Raw genomic sequence first — 19,098 nt, forward strand, 5'->3', positions numbered from 1 at the left:
CCCCAGACTATGACACTCTTACCACCATGCTTTACTGTAGGTAAGACACAATTGTCTTTGTACTCCTCACCTGGTTGCCACCACACGCGATTGACATCATCTGAACCAAATAAGTTTATCTGGGTCACGTCAGACCACAGGACATGGTTCCAGTAATCCATGTCTTTAGTCTGCTTGTTTTCAGCAAACTGTTTGGGGGCTTTCTTGTGCATCATCTTTAGAAGAGGCTTCCTTCTGGGATGACAGCCATGCAGACCAATTTGATGCAGTGTGCAGTGTATGGTCTGAACACTGACAGGCTGACCCCCCACCCCTTCAACCTCTGCAGCAATGCTGGCAGCACTCATATGTTTATTTCCCAAAGACAACCTCTGGATATGATGTTGAGCCCGTACACTCAACTTCTTTGGTCAACCATGGCTGGGCCTGTTCTGAGTGGAACCTGTCCTGTTAAACAGCTGTATGGTCTTGGCCACCATGCTGCAGCTCAGTTTCAGGGTCTTGGCAATCTTCTTATAGCCTAGGCCATCTTTATGTAGAGCAGCAATTCCTTTTTTCCAGATCCTCAGAGAGTTCTTTGCCATAAGGTGCCATGTTGAACTTCCAGTGACCAGTATGAGAGAGTGAGAGCGATAACACCAAATTTAACACACCTGCTCCCCATTCACACCTGACGAGTCACATGACACCGGGGAGGGAAAATGGCTAGTTGGGCCCAATTTGGACATTTTCACTTAGGGGTGTACTCACTTTTGTTGCCAGCGGTTTAGACATTAATGGCTGTGTGTTGAGTTATTTTGAGGAGACAGCAAATTTACACTGTTATACAAGCTGTACACTCACTACTTTACATTGGAGCAAAGTGTCATTTCTTCAGTGTTGTCACATAAAAAGATAAAATAAATAATTTATGAAAATGTGAGGGGTGTACTCACTTTTGTGAGATACTGTATATATTCTTAAAAAAAAAAAAAAAAAAAAAAAAACCTTCTGTCGCATACTTTTGGTGGGATGGGGGGTTGGGTAGATTTAGTACCAATCTCCTTGTGGCACCTCCAATGGACTTGGTCACTTTGCATAGTGCTGGCTGAGTAGAATTTCACTTTAAAGTAGAATTCCAGGTTCACATTGACTTCAAATAGTTTGTGAGAGCCAAGCTGGCCCAAACAAACTATATTCATTACTTATTATTGCCACCGCTGTGTGCGCTCTACTACACCGTAGTTGTTTCGGCTGCAGCCCTGGCCAAAAGTTTTGAGAGCGACACAAATATTTTTTTTACAAAGTCTGCTGCTTCAGTGTTTTTAGATCTTTTTGTCAGATGTTACTATGGTATATTGAAGTATAACTACAAGAATTTCATAAGTGTCAAAGATTTTAATTGACTATTACATGACGTTAATGCAAAGAGTCAATATTTGCAGTGTTGACCTTTCTTTTTCAAGACCTCTGCAATTCCCCCTGGCATGGTGTCCATCAACTTCTGGGCCACATCCTGACTGATGGGAGCCCATTCTTGGATAATCAATGCTTGGAGTTGGTCAGAATTGATGTTTTTTTTGTTCCCCCGCCTCTTAACCACTTGCCGACTGCCTAACGCCGATCTACGTCGGCAGTCAGCCCCTCACAGGCAAAGTGATGTAGGGCTACGTCACTAGCTTGTGAGGGTCTAGGGAGCGAGCGCGCGCCCCCGGAGGCGCGCTCCCGCTCCCGCGTGGTCACGGACCCCCCCGCGCGTGTGACCAGCGGACCCGATGTCCGCCGGCCACTCGGCGATCGGCGGGTGAAAGGGAGAATGTCAGGCAGCTTGTGTAAACAAGCCACCTGTCATTCTCCTCGCTGTAAAGACACTGATCAAACGGATCTAGTATGTAGATCCGTTGATCAGTGTCCTTACAGCTCAAGCCACAGCCAATCACAGTAGAAAGCACGCCCCTAGGGACACACACAGCCCCTTCCTCCCAAATAAAGTTAACCCCTTCACTACCAGTGTATTTTTACAGTAACAGTGCATATGTATTGAAAGAAAATAGGTGCGCAGTCCTGAAGTGATGAGAAGTGAAGTGAAAGCAGCACTGAAATTTGAATTAAACGTGAGAAGATGGCAATATGGAAAACATTACCAAAGTGCGCTAACAAATAATGAACCAAGTGTTCAAAAAGTACATGGATGGTAACCGGATTTAAAAAATCATATGCATTCAGTCCAAAACAAAAGTGCAAAAACTGTGAAAAAGTCTTTCTTTTCAAATTGGAGTGAAGGTAAGGGAGTGTTGGGAGGTGGGTGGGGCCTCGTCCCAAAAAATGATCCAAAGTGATTCTCAGTGGCCTGATATACACATGTGGACACCCAGTGTTAGGAGTGGACTCTTACCACAATGTGGAGAGATGTGAGCATGTACTTGGTTGTATCTAGAAGTCCCCAACTGATCAAGCTGGCAGGGATGGCTCTCGGAATGGACCGGAACAATCAGCTGCTTCCGAAGTGGGGGGGGATCTGTAGGCTTCCAAGCAGGGGGAGATGCCAAGACAGAGCAACCCAGAGAAAAGAAGAGGACTATAGTGCAGTGGAGCTCCAATCCCAGAAGCCGACTTGTTAGTGGAAACGCGTCGGGGGGAGCCAGCCGTGCTGTCATAGGTCCCGGTTTGTACTGCAGACACCCGCGACCGCCCTGTATTTGCTGTTTGTTCGTCCGGAATGTGTAAGTGTACCCTCATTCGTTTTATCATTAAAGTCGAAGGTAATGCACTATAGTCCTCTTCTTTTCTCTGGGTTGCTCTGTCTTGGCATCTCCCCCTGCTTGGAAGCCTACAGATCCCCCCCCACTTCGGAAGCAGCTGATTGTTCCGGTCCATTCCGAGAGCCATCCCTGCCAGCTTGATCAGTTGGGGACTTCTAGATACAACCAAGTACATGCTCACATCTCTCCACATTGTGGTAAGAGTCCACTCCTAACACTGGGTGTCCACATGTGTATATCAGGCCACTGAGAATCACTTTGGATCATTTTTTGGGACGAGGCCCCACCCACCTCCCAACACTCCCTTACCTTCACTCCAATTTGAAAAGAAAGACTTTTTCACAGTTTTTGCACTTTTGTTTTGGACTGAATGCATATGATTTTTTAAATCCGGTTACCATCCATGTACTTTTTGAACACTTGGTTCATTATTTGTTAGCGCACTTTGGTAATGTTTTCCATAGTGCATATGTATAGCACTGATTACTGTAGAAATGTCACTGGTAACCCCAAAAGTGTCAAAAATGTCAGTCAAGGGTCCGATCTGTCCGCCGCAATGTCGCAGTACCGCAAAAAAAATCGCAGATCGCCGCCATTACGCGTTAAAAAAAAAAACAACAAAAATGACAAAAATCTTTCCCTTTGTTAGTAAACGCGATAACTTTTGCGCAAACCAATCAAAATACGCTTTTTGCGATTTTTTTTTACCAAACATAGGTAGCAAAAAACAAATTGGCCGAAAATTTTAAAAAATTTTGATTTTTACTTTTTTTTGGGGGGGAATTTCATATAAAAAAATGTGAAAAATATTGTTATTTTTGCTAAATTGACGCTCTTTTTTTGTTTATAGCGCGTGATCAAAAAATCGCACAGGTGATCAAATACCACCAAAAGAAAGCTCTGTTTGTGGGAAAAAAAGGACGTCAAATTCGTTTAGGTACAGCGTCGCACGACCGCGCAATTGTCCGTTAAAGTCACGCAGTGCCGAATCGCAAAATACCCCCTGGTCAGGAAGGGGGTAAAATCTTCCGGGGCTTAAGTGGTTAAATATTGACCCCAATTCTCAATTGGATTAAGGTCTGAGGATTTTCCTGGCTATGGACCCAGAATTTCGATATTTTGTTCCCCAAGCCACTTAGTTATCACTTTTGCCTTATGGCAAGGTGCTCCATCATGCTGGAAAAGGCATTGTTCCTCACCAAACTGTTCTTGGATGGTTGGGAGAAGTTGCTCTCGGACAATGTTTTTGTACCATTCTTTATTCATGGCTCTCAGACAAAATTGAGCGTGAATCCACTCCCTTGGCTACCCCACACATGAATGGTCTCCGGATGTTTTACTGTTGGCATGACACAGGACTGATGGTAGCGCTCAACTTTTCTTCTCCAGACAAGGTTCTTTTCCGGATGCCCCAAACAATCGGAAAGGGGATTCATCAGAGAAACTGACTTTACCCCCAGTCCTCAGCAGTCCAATCCCTGGACCTTTTGCAGAATATCAGTCTGTCCCTGAAGTTCTTCCTGGAGAGAAGTGGCTTCTTTGCTGACCTTCTTGACACCGGGCCATCCTCCAAAAGTTTTCTCCTCACTGTGCGTACAGATGTACCCACACCTTCCTGCTGCCATTCCTGAGCAAACTCTGCACTGGTGGTGCCCCGATCCCGCAGCTGAATCCACTGTAGGAGACGGTCCTGGCGCTCCTGGACATTCTTGGTCGCCCTGAAGCCTTCTTCACACATACAGTAAAATGTTTTTTATGGGATTAACCACTTAAGCCCCGGAAGATTTTACCCCCTTCCTGACCAGGGCCTATTTTGTGATTCGGCACTGTGTGATTTTAACAGACAATTGCGCGGTCGTGCGACGCTGTACCCAAATGAAATTGACGTCCCTTTTTTTCCCACAAACAGAGCTTTCTTTTGGTGGTATTTGATCACCTGTGCGATTTTTACTTTTTGCGCTATAAACAAAAAAAGAGCAACAATTCTGAAAAAAAAAATTTATATGAAATTCCCAAAAATAAAAATGTAAAAATCTACATTTTTTAACATTTTAGACCAATTTGTTTTCTGCTACATATGTTTGGTAAAAGAAAAATTGCAATAAGCGCATTTTGATTGGTTTGCGCAAAAGTTATTGCGTTTACTAACTACGGAAAAGATTTCTGTCATTTTTGGTGGTTTTTTTTTAACGAGTAATGGCGGCGATCTGCGATTTGTTTTGTGGGACTGCGACATTGCGGCGGACAGATTGGACCCTTGACTGACATTTTTGACACTTTTGGGGTTACCAGTGACATTACTACAGTAATCAGTGCTATAAATATGCACTGTTCCTGTAATAATGACACTGGCTGGGAAGGGGTTAACTTTATTGGTGATGCAGGGGTTAAGTGTGTCCCTAGGGGCGTGCTTCTAACTGTAAAGGGGTGTGGCTAGTGATGTAAGCATAGAGACATACGATCCTACATAGCAGGACCGTATGATCTCTGTTCTTACATCAGGGAGAATGACAGACGGCTTTGTTTACATCAGCCGCCTGCCTTTCTCCCTCTCCACGGGGAGATCGCGAGTGGCCGGCGGACATCGGAGCCACCGGTCACATGCGCGGACTTCTTAGGGAATGAACAGGGGCGGGAGCTCGCCCCCTAGAGGCTCACAGGCTAGCGACGTAGTCCTACGTCACTTTGCCTGTACGGGGCTGACCGCCGCAGCGGCGGTCGGCAAGCGGTTAAGTTAATTTTCATGGCAAAGGGGGACTTTGCAATTAATTCATCTGATCATTCTTCTTTCCATTCTGGAGTAAATGCAAATTGCCATCATAAAAACTGAGGCAGCAGACTTTGCGAAAATTAATATTAGTGTCATTCTCAAAACTTTTGGCCATGGCTGTACATACAGTAGGCGGCGCTATGTTCCACAGAGGTACGGGCAACTACCAGAACCAATGCAAGTTGGTCTGATTGCCTTAGCCATTCAGGAAAAGCCTTGTATTTTTTATCAATAGACACAAAGGTTCTTCTGATTGGCTGAGTCGGGAATCATGACACCACCTGCCCACCTTTAAACCTGACCCAATCAGAGGAAGCCTTGTATTCATTGATTAAAATTCAAGGCTTCCTCTGAATGTCTGAGAAGCATTCAGGTCAACCTGATTTAGTTCCAGGAGCAGACTGGAAGTCATTAGTATTTTACAAGTGCTGGCTAATGTTTGTGCTCCTCTAATGACAGATCAGTAATTAATTACTTCCGGATCGCCTGCCGCCGATTTGCTGCGGCAGGCTGGCCCCCCTGCGCGAAACGATGTAGACCTACGTTGGGCGCGCGCCTGCAGCTAGGGGCGAGCGCGTGGCACCGATGGTGCGTTCCTGCCCCACTCGGCAGCGGGGACTCCGATGCACGGGGCAGGTGGCTCCGATTGCCGGCTGGCACCCGCGATCGTTCCCCGCTGAGAGAGAAGAACGGTCGGCTGTTGTAAACACACCCGACCGTTCTTCTCCCTGCAATGATCACAGAGCGCCTGTGATTCTTCTATATAGGATCACAGGTCTCAGGTGATCATTTCACAAGCCACACCCCCATACAGTTAGAATCACCCCCCTAGGGTCACATGTAACCCCTTGATCACCCACAGTGTTAACCCCTTCCCTGCCAGTGTCATTATTACAGTAACAGAGCATATTTTTAGCACTGATTACTGTAGTAATGTCACCGGTGTCACCAAAAGTGTCAAAAATGTCAGTTAGGGGTCCGATCTGTCCGCCGCAATGTCGCAGTCATGCTAAAAATTGCAGATCGCCGCCATTACTAGAAAAAATAAAAAAAAAAGCACTAAAAATGACATAAATCTTTCACGTAGTTAGTAGACGCGATAACTTTTGCGCAAACCAATCAAAATACGCTTATTGCGATTTTTTTTTTACCAAAAAGATGTAGCGGAATACAAATTGGCCTAAAATGTTAAAAGAAAATTTGATTTTTAAAATCATTTCTTTTTGGGAATGTTATATAGCAGAAAATGAAAAATAGTTTTTTTTTTCCTGAATTGTCGCTATATTTTTGTTTATAGTGCAAAAAATAAAAATCACACAGGTGATCAAATACCACCAAAAGAAAGCTCTATTTGTGGGAAAAAAAAAGGCATACATTTTATTTGGGTACAGCGTCGCACAACAGCGCAATTGTCTGTTAAAATCACGCAGTGCCGAATCACAAAATATGGCCTGGTCAGGAATGGGGTAAAATCTTCCGGTCTTAAAGTGGTTAAAAATACGCTCATTGAGAATTTTTTTTGTCAAAGACATGTAGCTAAATACATTTTGGCCTAAATATATGAGAAAAATTGAATATATTGGATATTTTTTAACTGCCAAAAGTAGAAAATATAAATTGTTCGCAAAAATTTTCGCTCTTTTTTTATTAATATCACAAAAAATGAAAACTGCAGAGGTGATCAAATACCACCTAAAGAAAGCTCTGTTTGTAGGAAAAAAAGGACGTAAATTTCGTTTGGGTACGGTGTTGCATGACCGCGCAATTGTCAGTTAAAGTTGCGCAGTGCCGAGTTGAAAAAAGTGGCCTGGACGTTAAGCAGGAAAATCCTTAAAAGTGGTTAAGGGGGAAAATCTTCCGGTCCAGAAGTGGTTAAACCTCGCCCAATCAGAGTAAGCCTTGTATTCAGCGAATAAAATTCAAGGCTTCCTCTGAATGTCTGAGAAGCATTCAGGTCAACCTGATTTAGTTCCGGGAGCAGACTGGAAGTCGTTAGTATTTTACAAGTGCTGGCTAATGTTTGTGCTCCTCTAATGACAGATCAGTAATTAAAGGGTTCTCTTACTAAACCAAAATACAAAGACGTTTCTGACAAGTTTGAGTCCTTCACCATACTGAAACTGGTTGGAGAATACAGTAATCCCCCGCTCCATCGCGGTTCAGTTTTTGCGGTCCCGGTAATTCACGTTTTTTTTTTTGTAATGTTATTTTACTATATAAATCATTAAAAATTGAATATTTTTGTGTTTTCCATAGCTCTTGCTATGCCTCTCAGTATCTTTTATGTCTTTAAATGAGTTTCTATTGTTTTAAAAGTGTGTTTAAAGACCTTAAAATGCTTTTACACGTACAGTGACAGTAAAATAAACATGCCTACAATGCATTTTAATAGGGTTTTTCTATTTCGCGGAATTTCACTTTTCGCGGCTGGGTCCGGAACGTAACCCCCGCAATGGAGGGGGGTTTACTGTATTCACATTTTATCCTCAGTGCCCCCTGCTGGTACAATCTAGAATGACACCTTACCCATACAGATATACAGACTCTCTATGTGCAGTGTTATATATGAAGGAACACTCAGCAGGACAAGGACTCATCTCTGATAAATAGGGAGACTGTGGAAGACCTGGGCCTCTATTATTACCCTGAGAGGTTTTTCAGTTTAATGGGGCGCTCCCCTTTGACTTTATTAGAAATACAGATAATGAAAACAAAGTGGTTTATTCTTTTTAAACATTACTACAACAAAGTATTTCTCTGAACATCGCAAACTACACAGAGTAGTAAAGAACAATGACTTGTAAATAGGGCAAACAGGTATTATTCCTTAAACTGTAAACTAGGCACATCTAGCTTTGGTATCGCTCACATATACCGGAGCAGAGTACAAAGGCACAAAACCGGTTAGGCAAAAAAAAGGAGATGCAGCGTCATTCCAGGAAGATTTCGGAATCCATCATGAGAAGTCTTCTTGGTTCCTCCAGACGTCTCTTACAGGCCGAACACTTTGGGGTCCACGGAGGATTTCAGCAGCGCGTTCCCGGCTCTGACAAACTCACCCAGAGAGAAACCTGAGGACACATCAAATGTCACTTTAATTTAATCCGGATGCAGAATAATGGATGGTAAGGTTACACAATCTGGAATTAATCTTTTCAGAATCACCAAGCTGAACTCTGGGCGGACATAAAAAACACAATTTATTACAGCATTTTATTTATTAACCATTCGCCCTTCTGTCATTGTGCATAAACAGTTGGACAGCTCAGATAAGGGGATGGGAGGCTGCTTTGAAGCCGTCTCCCCTTTTAAGTGCTCATAGGCATCCTCTAATACAAGGGTAATGCATTCAAATTCACAGAGGTCCAATCAGTAACATGTTCTTCCAGCAGAGGTTCAAAGCTCATATTTGTTCTGTGACTCAGATCCTTCACATCACAACCCCCCTTTACATCAGGGTCCTCATCACCCTTCACATCACAGCCCCCTCTGACATCAGTCCTACCCTATTTATATCACAGCCCCCCCCTTTATATCACAGAGCCCTCCTTTTACTTCATAGTGGCCCGTCTTTACATCACAGTTCTCCTCTTTACATTGCAGCCTACACTTTAAAATACAGCCCCCCTTTATATTGCAGTGTGCCCATTACATCACAGCCCCCCTTTACATCACAGAGCCCCTTCACATCATACACCCCTTCACAACACAGTCCCCTCCTCGTTTAGATCACAGTGCTCCCCTTTATATCACAGCCCACCTCACTTGACAATCCCCCCTTTACATCACAGTGCTCCTCTTTACATTTCGGTCCCCTCTCTACAGTAATGCTCCCATTTACAATACAGCCCCCCTTTACATTGCAGCCCCCCCTTTATATTGCATCCCTCTTGTTACATCTTAGCCTCCCTTACATCACAGAGCCCCTTCACATCATACATCCCTCTGCATCACAGTCCCTCAATTAGCATCACAGCCCCCCCCCCTCTTACATGACTCTCCAGTACAGCTCCCATTTACAATACAGCCCCCCTTTACATTGCATCCCTCTCATTACATCTTAGCCCCCCCTTACATCACGGAGCCCCTTCACATCATACATCCCTCTGCATCACAGTGATCCCCTTTATATCACAGCCCACCTTACATGACAGTCACCCCTTTACATGACAGTCCCTCTTTACATAACAGCCCACCCCTTCACATTACAGTGCTCCTCTTTAAATTTTGGTCCCCGCTCTCCAGTACAGCTCCCATTTACAATACAGCCCCCCTTTATATTGCAGTTCCCCAATACATCATAGCCCCCCTGTTACATCACAGAGCCCCTTCACATCATACATCCCTCTGCATCTCAGTCCCCCAATTTGCATCACAGTTCTCCCTTTCATATCACAGCCCACCTTACATTGCAGGCCCACCTTATAACACAGTCCCCCCTTTACATCACGGTGCTCATCTTAACATCACAGCCCTCTTTTACATCACACAACCCCTTCAGATCACAGCCCCCTCATTTGCATCACACTACCACCCATTTACATCAGAGTGCTCCCCTTTATATGACAGCCCACCTTACATCACAGCCCCCCCCCCCTTTATATCACAGTGCTCATCTTTACATTATTGTCTCCCCTTTGCAATAAAGCTCCCATATACATCAAAGTCCCCCCCCCCTCTATATTGCAGTTCCCCCTTTTAGACAGCCTCCCTTAAAAGGACATCTCCCCCTACATTTCAGCATTCCCTCTTACATCACAGCCACCTCTTTACTTTGCAGACCCCCCTTTAAATTACATCTCCCTTTATATTCCAGTAGTTAAAGCGGTAAATAACCAAGGAGTGAAGAAGTTGTTTTGTGGTGTCAATAGTCGGGAAGGGGCGCGTTCTGGAAATGTTGCGTCGGTTAAGGCGGCAAGATGTAGCCAGTGATTGGATGTCGGGGCTAAAGGAGAGGTCAGAGTCTGGGATTACACCCGGCGCCATAAAGTGTAAAGGAACCAATGGTTGTACCGTTGATCTCAATGGTAAAGTCATGGGGGGGGGGGGAGGAAATATGACAAGTTCAGTTTTAGAAAAACTGAGTTTGAGGAAGTGATGTGACGTCCATACTGATACAATATGTCGCTCAGTAAGTTTGTGATACGTGAGGAGATTGAAAGGGTGAGTTGAGGAGTGGAGAGAGATCTGGGTGTCGTCAGCATAGAGGTGGTATTGGAAGCCATTGGAGGTTATCAACTGGCCCAGGGAAGAGGTATATAGAGAGAAAAGAAGGGGCCCAAGGAGCGAGCCTTGGCGTACCCGAACAGAAAGAGGACGAGGAGCAGAGGAGATGGTGTTGTAGATGACAATGAGATAGGTAGGAGGAGAACCAGGAAAGAGCAGAATTATGGATGCCAAGGGAACTGTATCTGTATGTACACACAGGGCCACTGATAAGGCAGAACAGCCAGCCCTCCTGTACTGGGTCTGGACCCCATTAGTTCAAAAGGGGGGCTTTTGCTGAGCAGGCGGTCCGGCTGTACTGTCTTATTACAGACACCAATCCTCTTCTGCCTCCCCTTGCAGCACTGATGGCTTCTCTTCTTTCTCCCTCTGGCTGCAATTTAGTGGGATTGGTGCTAGCACATGCGCCCCTTCCATTTGCTCTCCGGGCCCCACCTGTGTGCCCCTTTCCCCCGCAGTGCTGCCGGCTTCCCTTCTCTTCTCTCCTGCCAGAAGCTGCTATGGACACACAGGGGGATGTTTCAGAATGGAGAGTGGTGCAAGGGGTCGATAAATATGTCATTTACTGACCCCTTCCATTCCTGAATGAACGCAGTGATCAATCGGTACTAATCACTCCTGTGTCCATTCATCACTGAAGCACTTGCTTCAGTCTGTAATTGAGGAGGAAGCTTCTGAGTGCTTCCTATTCATTCATCTGTGCAGCTAAGGCTGACCTCAGTCACTTTCAGCCGGGGGAAGTGGGCCCTGTCAAGTTGGCTGTATGGGGCCCTGTGATTTCTAACAGCAACCCTGTGTACATGTGACAGGACATGCACTGTACTTCGTCACTCTGGATCTCTGTGTACACAGGTGGAAGGATTTTTTCTGATTAATCAAAAGATCAAAGGTTTATATAAATGAGACTCTCATTCACATTACGGTAATTATGGAGTATGTTGTGGATACAAGGACTGTAGGATGTGTGGGATTAATTCCATCTGGTTCAACCAATAAAAAAATCATACAATCCCATATACACAATCCTATACCCACAGTTGATCCAGAGGAAGGCGAAAAACCCCAGCAAAGCATGATCTAATTTACTACAGCAGGGGAAAAAAAATCCTTCCTGATCCCTCGAGATTCAATCGGATTATTCCCTGGATCAACTTTACCTATAAATATTAGTACCCATTCATATTATGTACACCCAGGAAATAATCCAGGACTTTTTTAAAAGCAATCTACTGAGCCGGCCAGAACCACCTCTGGAGGGAGTCTATTCCACATTTTCACAGCTCTTACTGTGAAGAAACCTTTCCGTATTTCCTCTAGACATAAAGAGTGCCCCCTTGTCCTCTGTGGTGACCTTCAAGTGAACAACGCAACACCAAGTTCACTATATGGACCCCTTATGTATTTATACATGTTGATCATATCCACCCTTATCTCCTCTTCTCAAGAGAGAATAAATTCAGTTCCTCTAATCTTTCCTCATAGCTGAGCACCTCCATGCCTCTTATCAGTTTGGTTGCCCTTCTCTGCACTTTCTCCAGTTCCCGATATCCTTTTTGAGAACTGGTACCCAAAACTGAACTGCATATTCCAGATGAGGTCTTACTAATGATCTGTACAGGGGCAAAATGATATCTCTCTCTGGAGTCCATACCTCTCCTAATACAAGAAAGGACTTTGCTTGCTTTGGAAACCGCAGCGTGGCATTGCATGCTATTATTAAGCTTAGGATCTACCAGAACACCCAGATCCTTCTCCACTATGGATTCCTCCAGTTCTACTCCCCCTAGTATGTATGATGCATGCATATTCTTAGCCCCCAAGTGCATAACTTTACATTTATCAACATTAAACCTCATTTGCCACATAGCTTATACTCTAATTATGTTCCTTTGAGCCACACTCCATATTCAGTGCAATTTAGCCACGCCCATTTTCTTTGTGGCGAGCCACATTCTCCGCCCCAGAAAGGTGTCCCTAATTCTTAAAGTGATTGTAAAGTCTCTTTTTTTTTCTATTAAAATAACAAACATTATACACACCTTCTCTGGGCAGTTGGTTTGCACAGGGCAGCCCTGATCCTCCTCTTCTCGTGTCCCTGGCTGGAGCTCCTGGCCCTCCCCCCTGTTGAGTGCCCCCACAGCAAGCAGCTTGCTATGGGGGCACCCAAGCCGAGCTGCAGCCCTGTGTGTCCATTCAGACATGGAGCTGCTGTTCAGCACCGCCTCCTCTCACCCCTGATTGTCTAACTGAGTTTGATTGACAGCAGCAGGAGCCAATGACACCGCTGCTGTGTCTCAGCCAATCAGGAGAGAGAGTCCTGGGTTGCTGAGGCACTTGTGGACATCACTGGATAGAAAGGGGGATCGGGTATTAGGGGGGCTGCTGCACACAGAAGGCTTTTTAGCTTAATGCATAGAATGCATTAACCACTTGCCGACCAGTCACGTTGACTGTACTGCGGCAAAGTGGCTCGATTCCGTCCAGCGACGTAGACCTACGTCGCTGGACTCTTCCCCTTGTGGGCGGCGCACGCGCGCCGCCGGAGGCTCGCTCCCACTGTTTTCAGTCACAGCGGGAGTCGGGCCAGGGGAGGAGCGGCAGTAATCACCGCCGCTCTTCCCCGATCGTCGGGGAATCGAGTTTGGAGATCCGCCCGCTTGTGTAAACAAAGCGGGCGGATCTCCTAAGTGACAGGCAGGGAAAGATTGCAGGGTTCAGCATAGCTGAACCTGCGATCTGTCCCTGTGTCACTCAGTCACCTCCCCCCCACACACGTTAGTAAGCACCAGGCATACATTAACCCCTTGATCACCAATAAAAATTAACCCCTTCCCTGCCAGTGTGATTTTTACATTAACAGTGCATATTGTTAGCACTGATTACTGCAGTAATGTCACTGGTACCCCCAAAAGTGTCAAAAATGTCAGTCAAGGGTCCGATCTGTCCGCCGCAATGTAGCAGTCCCGCAAAAAAAAAAAAATCGCAGATCGCCGCCATTACTCGTTAAAAAAAAAAAAAAAAAAAAAAAACACCAAAAATGACAGAAATCTTTCCCTTAGTTAGTAAAAGCAATAACTTTTGCGCAAACCAATCAAAGTACGCTTATTGCGATTTTTTTTTTTTTTACCAAAAATATGTAGCAGAAAACAAATTGGCCTAAAATGATAAATTTTGATTTTTACATTGTTTTGGGGGGGATTTAAATATAAAAAAATGTGAAAAATATTGTTATTTTTCAAAATTGTCACTCTTTTTTTGTTTATAGCGCAAAAAGTAAAAATCGCACAGGTGATCAAATACCACCAAAAGAAAGCTCTGTTTGTGGGAAAAAAAGTGCGTAAATTTCGTTTGGGTACGGCATTGTATGACCGCGCAATTGTCCGTTTAAGTCACACAGTGCCGAATCGCAAAAAGTGGTCTGGACGTAAGACAGCAAATTCCTCCGGTGGTAAAGTGGTTAAGATAAAAAAAAAACCTTCTGCCTTTACTACCACTTTAAGTCACAAAGTTGGGAGGTTTGCTTGGGCACCTCTCTCCGTGCCAAGACAAATGTGTAGCAATTGCTCAATACTCTTAGTGAATAATTGCAAATTAATTTGCTTACAAGATTGCACTACTAAAAATCACCCGCGTGCTTGTGTCCTGTAATGAGTAATGAAGAACCGTTTACCTAAACTGTGCCCATAGAAGTTTCAGTAACAAAAGCTATTTTGTATTATTATCTAGACAGGGAAGATCAAAGTGATGTAATTGTTAAAAAAAAAATAAAAAAAATATAGTTTGCTGTAAGGGAGTCATATCAGTAAAATAGGGATTCTGATTGGTCGGTTATGGTACTGTAGTTTGCACTTACCTGCTTTAGCCCTGACCCAGGAGACGGCTTTCCCCTCCAGCAGCTCCCACTCCTCTCTCTGATCTAGACAGGTGCTGTGAAGCCAGATCACCGCCAGGACCGTCACCCACACCGACACCTCCACATTCTGCAGAGGAGGGAAAGATGAGTTTATTATACAAAATGGAAAATGTTACATATCTGTATAACCACTTGGCAAATGCACGTTGTAACTTTACTGCTATAGTGCGGCCTGGCTGTGCAGCATCACATATATATATATATATATATATATGATCGACCGATATCGGTTTTTCGTTACCGACACCGAAATTTTGTTCAATGCATATCGGTATTTGCCGATATGCACCGATATTTTCGTACATTTAAAAAATTTTTTTTTTTACAGGTACTCTTGTGGAGGGATCTGGGGGTCTAAAATACCCCAAACCCCTCCTCTGCACTTAAAAGCATTCAAAACGCCAAGTTTGGCTGTTTTGAATGCTCGTTTTTTTTCAATCTGGTGCAGAGTACCCATGACATCATGACATCACTTCCAGGTTTTTACATGGAGACCCGATCCGAGCCAAATGTGGCTTTGATCGGGTCTTTGGCGGCCGTGCGGGTAGGTTGCCCGGGTCTCCCGGTGGGAAGGCGGCGGGAGGGGGGGCGTCCCCTCCCGCTCCTTGTAATAACAGCCGAGTGGCTTCTCAGCCGCATCGGTTGTAATTACAAGACAGCCGACCATCGGCTATGGATGCCGGTACCGGGGTGATGCCTCTAGCTGCAGCCATCACTCCGGTACAGCACTTTCCTGAAATATCGGCAATATCTGTAACCTCAGGGGCCGATTCCGATATATCGGAGAAAGTGCATATCGGCCCCCCGATATATCAGCATTACCAATAAACGGTTGATCCCTAATATACATATATATATATATATATATATATATATACAGCCCTCAAAAATTCCACTCGCCTACTAGCATTTTGCGAGTGGAATTTTGAGGATGGCGAGCTGTGCATGCCGCCGCCATTAACAGCAGCCGGCGATTACTTTTACTTTCTTTTTTAGAAAAGGATGGGCTCTAGGAGCAGAGCACTGCGTCCTGAGCCCACCCATTGTGTGACAATAGCGAATGAGTATTCGCTATTGTCACAGGGATCCTCCTCCTGATCCTCCTACTGGCCAATCAGGAGGCAGGTGTTTCCTGATTGGCCAAAAGGCGAACGATTGTAACTGGCCGAGGAGGAGGAGGAGGACTCGGGAGACACGGAGGACGCACAGGATTGATGAGAAGCCGCCTGCTGCAGGTAAGTGCACGCTGTGATCGCTCTGCAATTAAGGAGACATGCTGTGGGCGCTCTGCAATTAAGGAGACATGCTGTGGGCGCTCTGCGATTAGGGAGACATGCTGTGGGCGCTCTGCGATTAGGGAGACATGCTGTGGGCGCTCTGCGATTAGGGAGACATGCTGTGGGCGCTCTGCGATTAGGGAGACATGCTGTGGGCACTGTACAATGAAAGGGGACATGCTGTGGGCACTGTACAATGAAAGGAGACATGCTGTGGGCACTGTACAATGAAAGGGGACATGCTGTGGGCACTGTGCAATGAAAGGAGACATGCTGTGGGCACTGTAAAATGAAAGGGGACATGCTGTGGGCGCTCTGCAATTAAGGAGACATGCTGTGGGCACTGTACAATGAAAGGGGTCGTGCTGTGGGCGCTCTGCAATTAAGGAGACATGCTGTGGGCACTGTGCAATTAAGGAGACATGCTGTGGGCACTGTGCAATGAAAGGGGACATACTGTGGGCACTGTGCAATGAAAGGGGACATGCTGTGGGCGCTCTGCAATGAAAGGGGTCATGCTGTGGGCACTCTGCAATATAAGGGGACATGCTGTGGGCGCTCTGCAATTTAAGGGGACATGCTGTGGGCGCTCTGCAATTTAAGGGGTCATGCTGTGGGCGCTCTGCAATTTAAGGGGTCATGCTGTGAGCGCTCTGCAATTTAAGGGGACATGCTGTGATGATCGCTCTGCAATGAAAGGGGACATGCTGCGATCGCTCTGCAATGAAAGGGGACATGCTGTGATCGCTCTGCAATTTAAGGGGACATGCTGTGATCGCTCTGCAATTTAAGGGGACATGCTGTGGGCGCTCTGTAATTTAAGGGGACATGCTGTGGGCGCTCTGCAATGTAGAGGGCCTGTTTAGGGGCGGAGCAGGGTGGGGTTTGGGTGGGGCAACAAGTGGCGAGTAACTCTTAAGGCCTGGCTAGTAGCTCATGGCTTGAAATTTTGAGCCCTGTATATATGTATATATATATATATATATATATATATATATATACACTGTATATTTATTCATATATATATATACACGTGATCCTGCTTTTCCGGGTAGGGGGTGTGCACAGAGCACAAGCCAATCAGCAGGTGCCTGCCAATGGATAACCACCGATACCCGCTGAACGGTGAGGAGGAAGACAGGACAGAGCTCCACTAATGTAAACAATACAGAGCTCCGTTCTGTCAGCGGAGATGTGCTGGATTTTTTTTCCCTGCAAAAGTAAAAGTAACTCAAAGTGCACGCAAAAAACACTGGCTAGGCACACATTTAACCATTTGATCGCCCCAGATGTTTAACCCCCTTCCCTGCCAGTGTCATTAGTACAGTGACAGTGCATATTTTTATCACTGATCACTGTATTAGTGTCACTGGTTCCCACAAAGTGTCAGTTAGTGTCAGATTGCCTGCCATACTATCGCAGTCCTGCGATCCACGGCTCGCCCGGGTCTCCCGTCCCACCAGAAGACCCGGGCAACCTACCTGCAAGGCCGCCCAAGACCCGGTCAAAGCCGCATTTGGCTCTGATCGGGTCTCCATGTAAAAACCTGGAAGTAATGTCATGACATCACTTCCGGGTACTCTGCGCCAGATTAAAAAAAATGACAGCATTCAGAACAGCCAAACTTAGCGTTTTGAATGCTTTTAAGTGCAGAGGAGGGGCCTGGGGTCTTTTAGATCCCCAGATACCTCCACAAGAGTACCAGTCAAGAAAAAAAAAAAGAAAATGTTTTAAATGTATGAAAATATCGGCGCATATCAGCCAATACCGATATGCATTGGCCAAAATATCAGTATCGGCAACGAAAAACCGATATCGGTCGATCACTAGTTAGAACATGTAACATGTTCCCGAAGGTGAACTCATTATTTAACCCTTTCACAGCCAGAGCAGTTTTTGGCATTTTTTTGCACACGTTTGAAAAATCATTTTAGGCCTGAAGATTACAAAAAAACCCCAAGCATTATATAATTTCTGAAAGCAGACATCCACGAGAATAAAATAGTGGTAGTTTCATTTTTTTATGTCACACGATATTAACGCAAAATTTTAGTAAAAAACACATTAAAAGGTAATTTTAGGGGGCACAAAAACGCAATAAATTACCCATTTTTTTTGGGTAAGATAACCAACATGTTAAACCTTAAATTTGTGTGCACCCATGAAATGGAGACAAACTTCGGTACCTAATATTTTCCCTAGGTGATGCTTTAAAAGCCCACTGGGTGAACCTTCTGACGGCCGTCAAGCATGTAACCCGTGGCACCCGTGTAGATTTGGTTGTACCGCCACGGATTGCATGCAGGCCTGCCTCTTCTTCTCCTCCTCCTCCATCCTCCCTCTGCTCCTCGGCTGACTCCTCCTTTTCCACTGCTACCGTCTCTTCTGCTGCACCGCCCAAGATCCCCAGAACCTATTCAACATGCCAGGTGAGACGTTGCCATGCTGTGCTGCGTCTGTTGTGCCTGGAAGCCAAGAGCCACACTGGCCCTGCACTCCTTTCAGCTTTGCGTTCACAGGCAGATCAGTGGCTGACACCGCTGAATTTGACAGTTGGTAAAGTGGTGTGCGACAACGGTGCCAATCTGCTGAGCGCGCTGAAACAGGGCAAAATAACACACGTGCCATGCATGGCGCACGTTCTGAACTTGGTCCTGCAGCAATTCGTTGCCTAATACCCAGGGGTCCAGGACGTCTTGCGGCAGGCCAGGAAAATCTCGGGTTATTTCAGATCTTACACAGCCATGGCTCGCCTTGCTGACATTCAGCGGCGACACCACCTGCCTGTCAGGTGTCTTATTTGTGACTGCCCGACACGATGGAACTCTACGTTGCATATGCTTGATAGGCTGCTCCAGCAGAAACGTGCAGTTAATGACTACCTGTTCGAACTCGGCGGCAGGACAGGTTCTGGGGAGCTTGGGTTTTTTTCACCTCGCCAGTGGCTGCTCATGCGGGACGCATGCAGACTTCTGCGGCCATTCGATGAGATCACCAAACTGGTCAGTCACGGCCAGGGCGCCATCAGTGACATCGTACCTTACGCCTTCTTTCTGGAGCGTGCATTGCGTCGTGTCATTGATCAAGCCGTCGAGGAGCAGGAGCAGGAAGATGAGGAATTCGCAATGTTGGATGAATTCCCAGTGGATGCTACTCCATCTGAGACAAGTT

General features: G+C 45.5%; 1 protein-coding gene across 1 annotated transcript in view; it reads right to left on the reverse strand.

Annotated features, from left to right (window-relative positions):
• Positions 1–8,480: 8,480 nt before the first annotated feature.
• LOC309550151 (von Willebrand factor A domain-containing protein 5A-like) overlaps positions 8,481–19,098 on the reverse strand; it is a 132,177-nt gene continuing 121,559 nt past the window's right edge. Inside the window, exons 17-18 of the mRNA XM_082250587.1 lie at positions 14,591–14,717; positions 8,481–8,582 (exon numbers count right to left, since the gene is read on the reverse strand). Of these exons, the coding sequence (XP_082106713.1) occupies positions 8,503–8,582; positions 14,591–14,717 (207 nt within the window). The 3' untranslated portion in view covers positions 8,481–8,502. The remainder of the gene's footprint in view (positions 8,583–14,590; positions 14,718–19,098) is intronic.

This window comes from Pelophylax lessonae, assembly GCF_965119305.1.
Source record: "Pelophylax lessonae genome assembly, chromosome: 1".
In the NCBI taxonomy this organism is placed as follows: domain Eukaryota; kingdom Metazoa; phylum Chordata; class Amphibia; order Anura; family Ranidae; genus Pelophylax; species Pelophylax lessonae.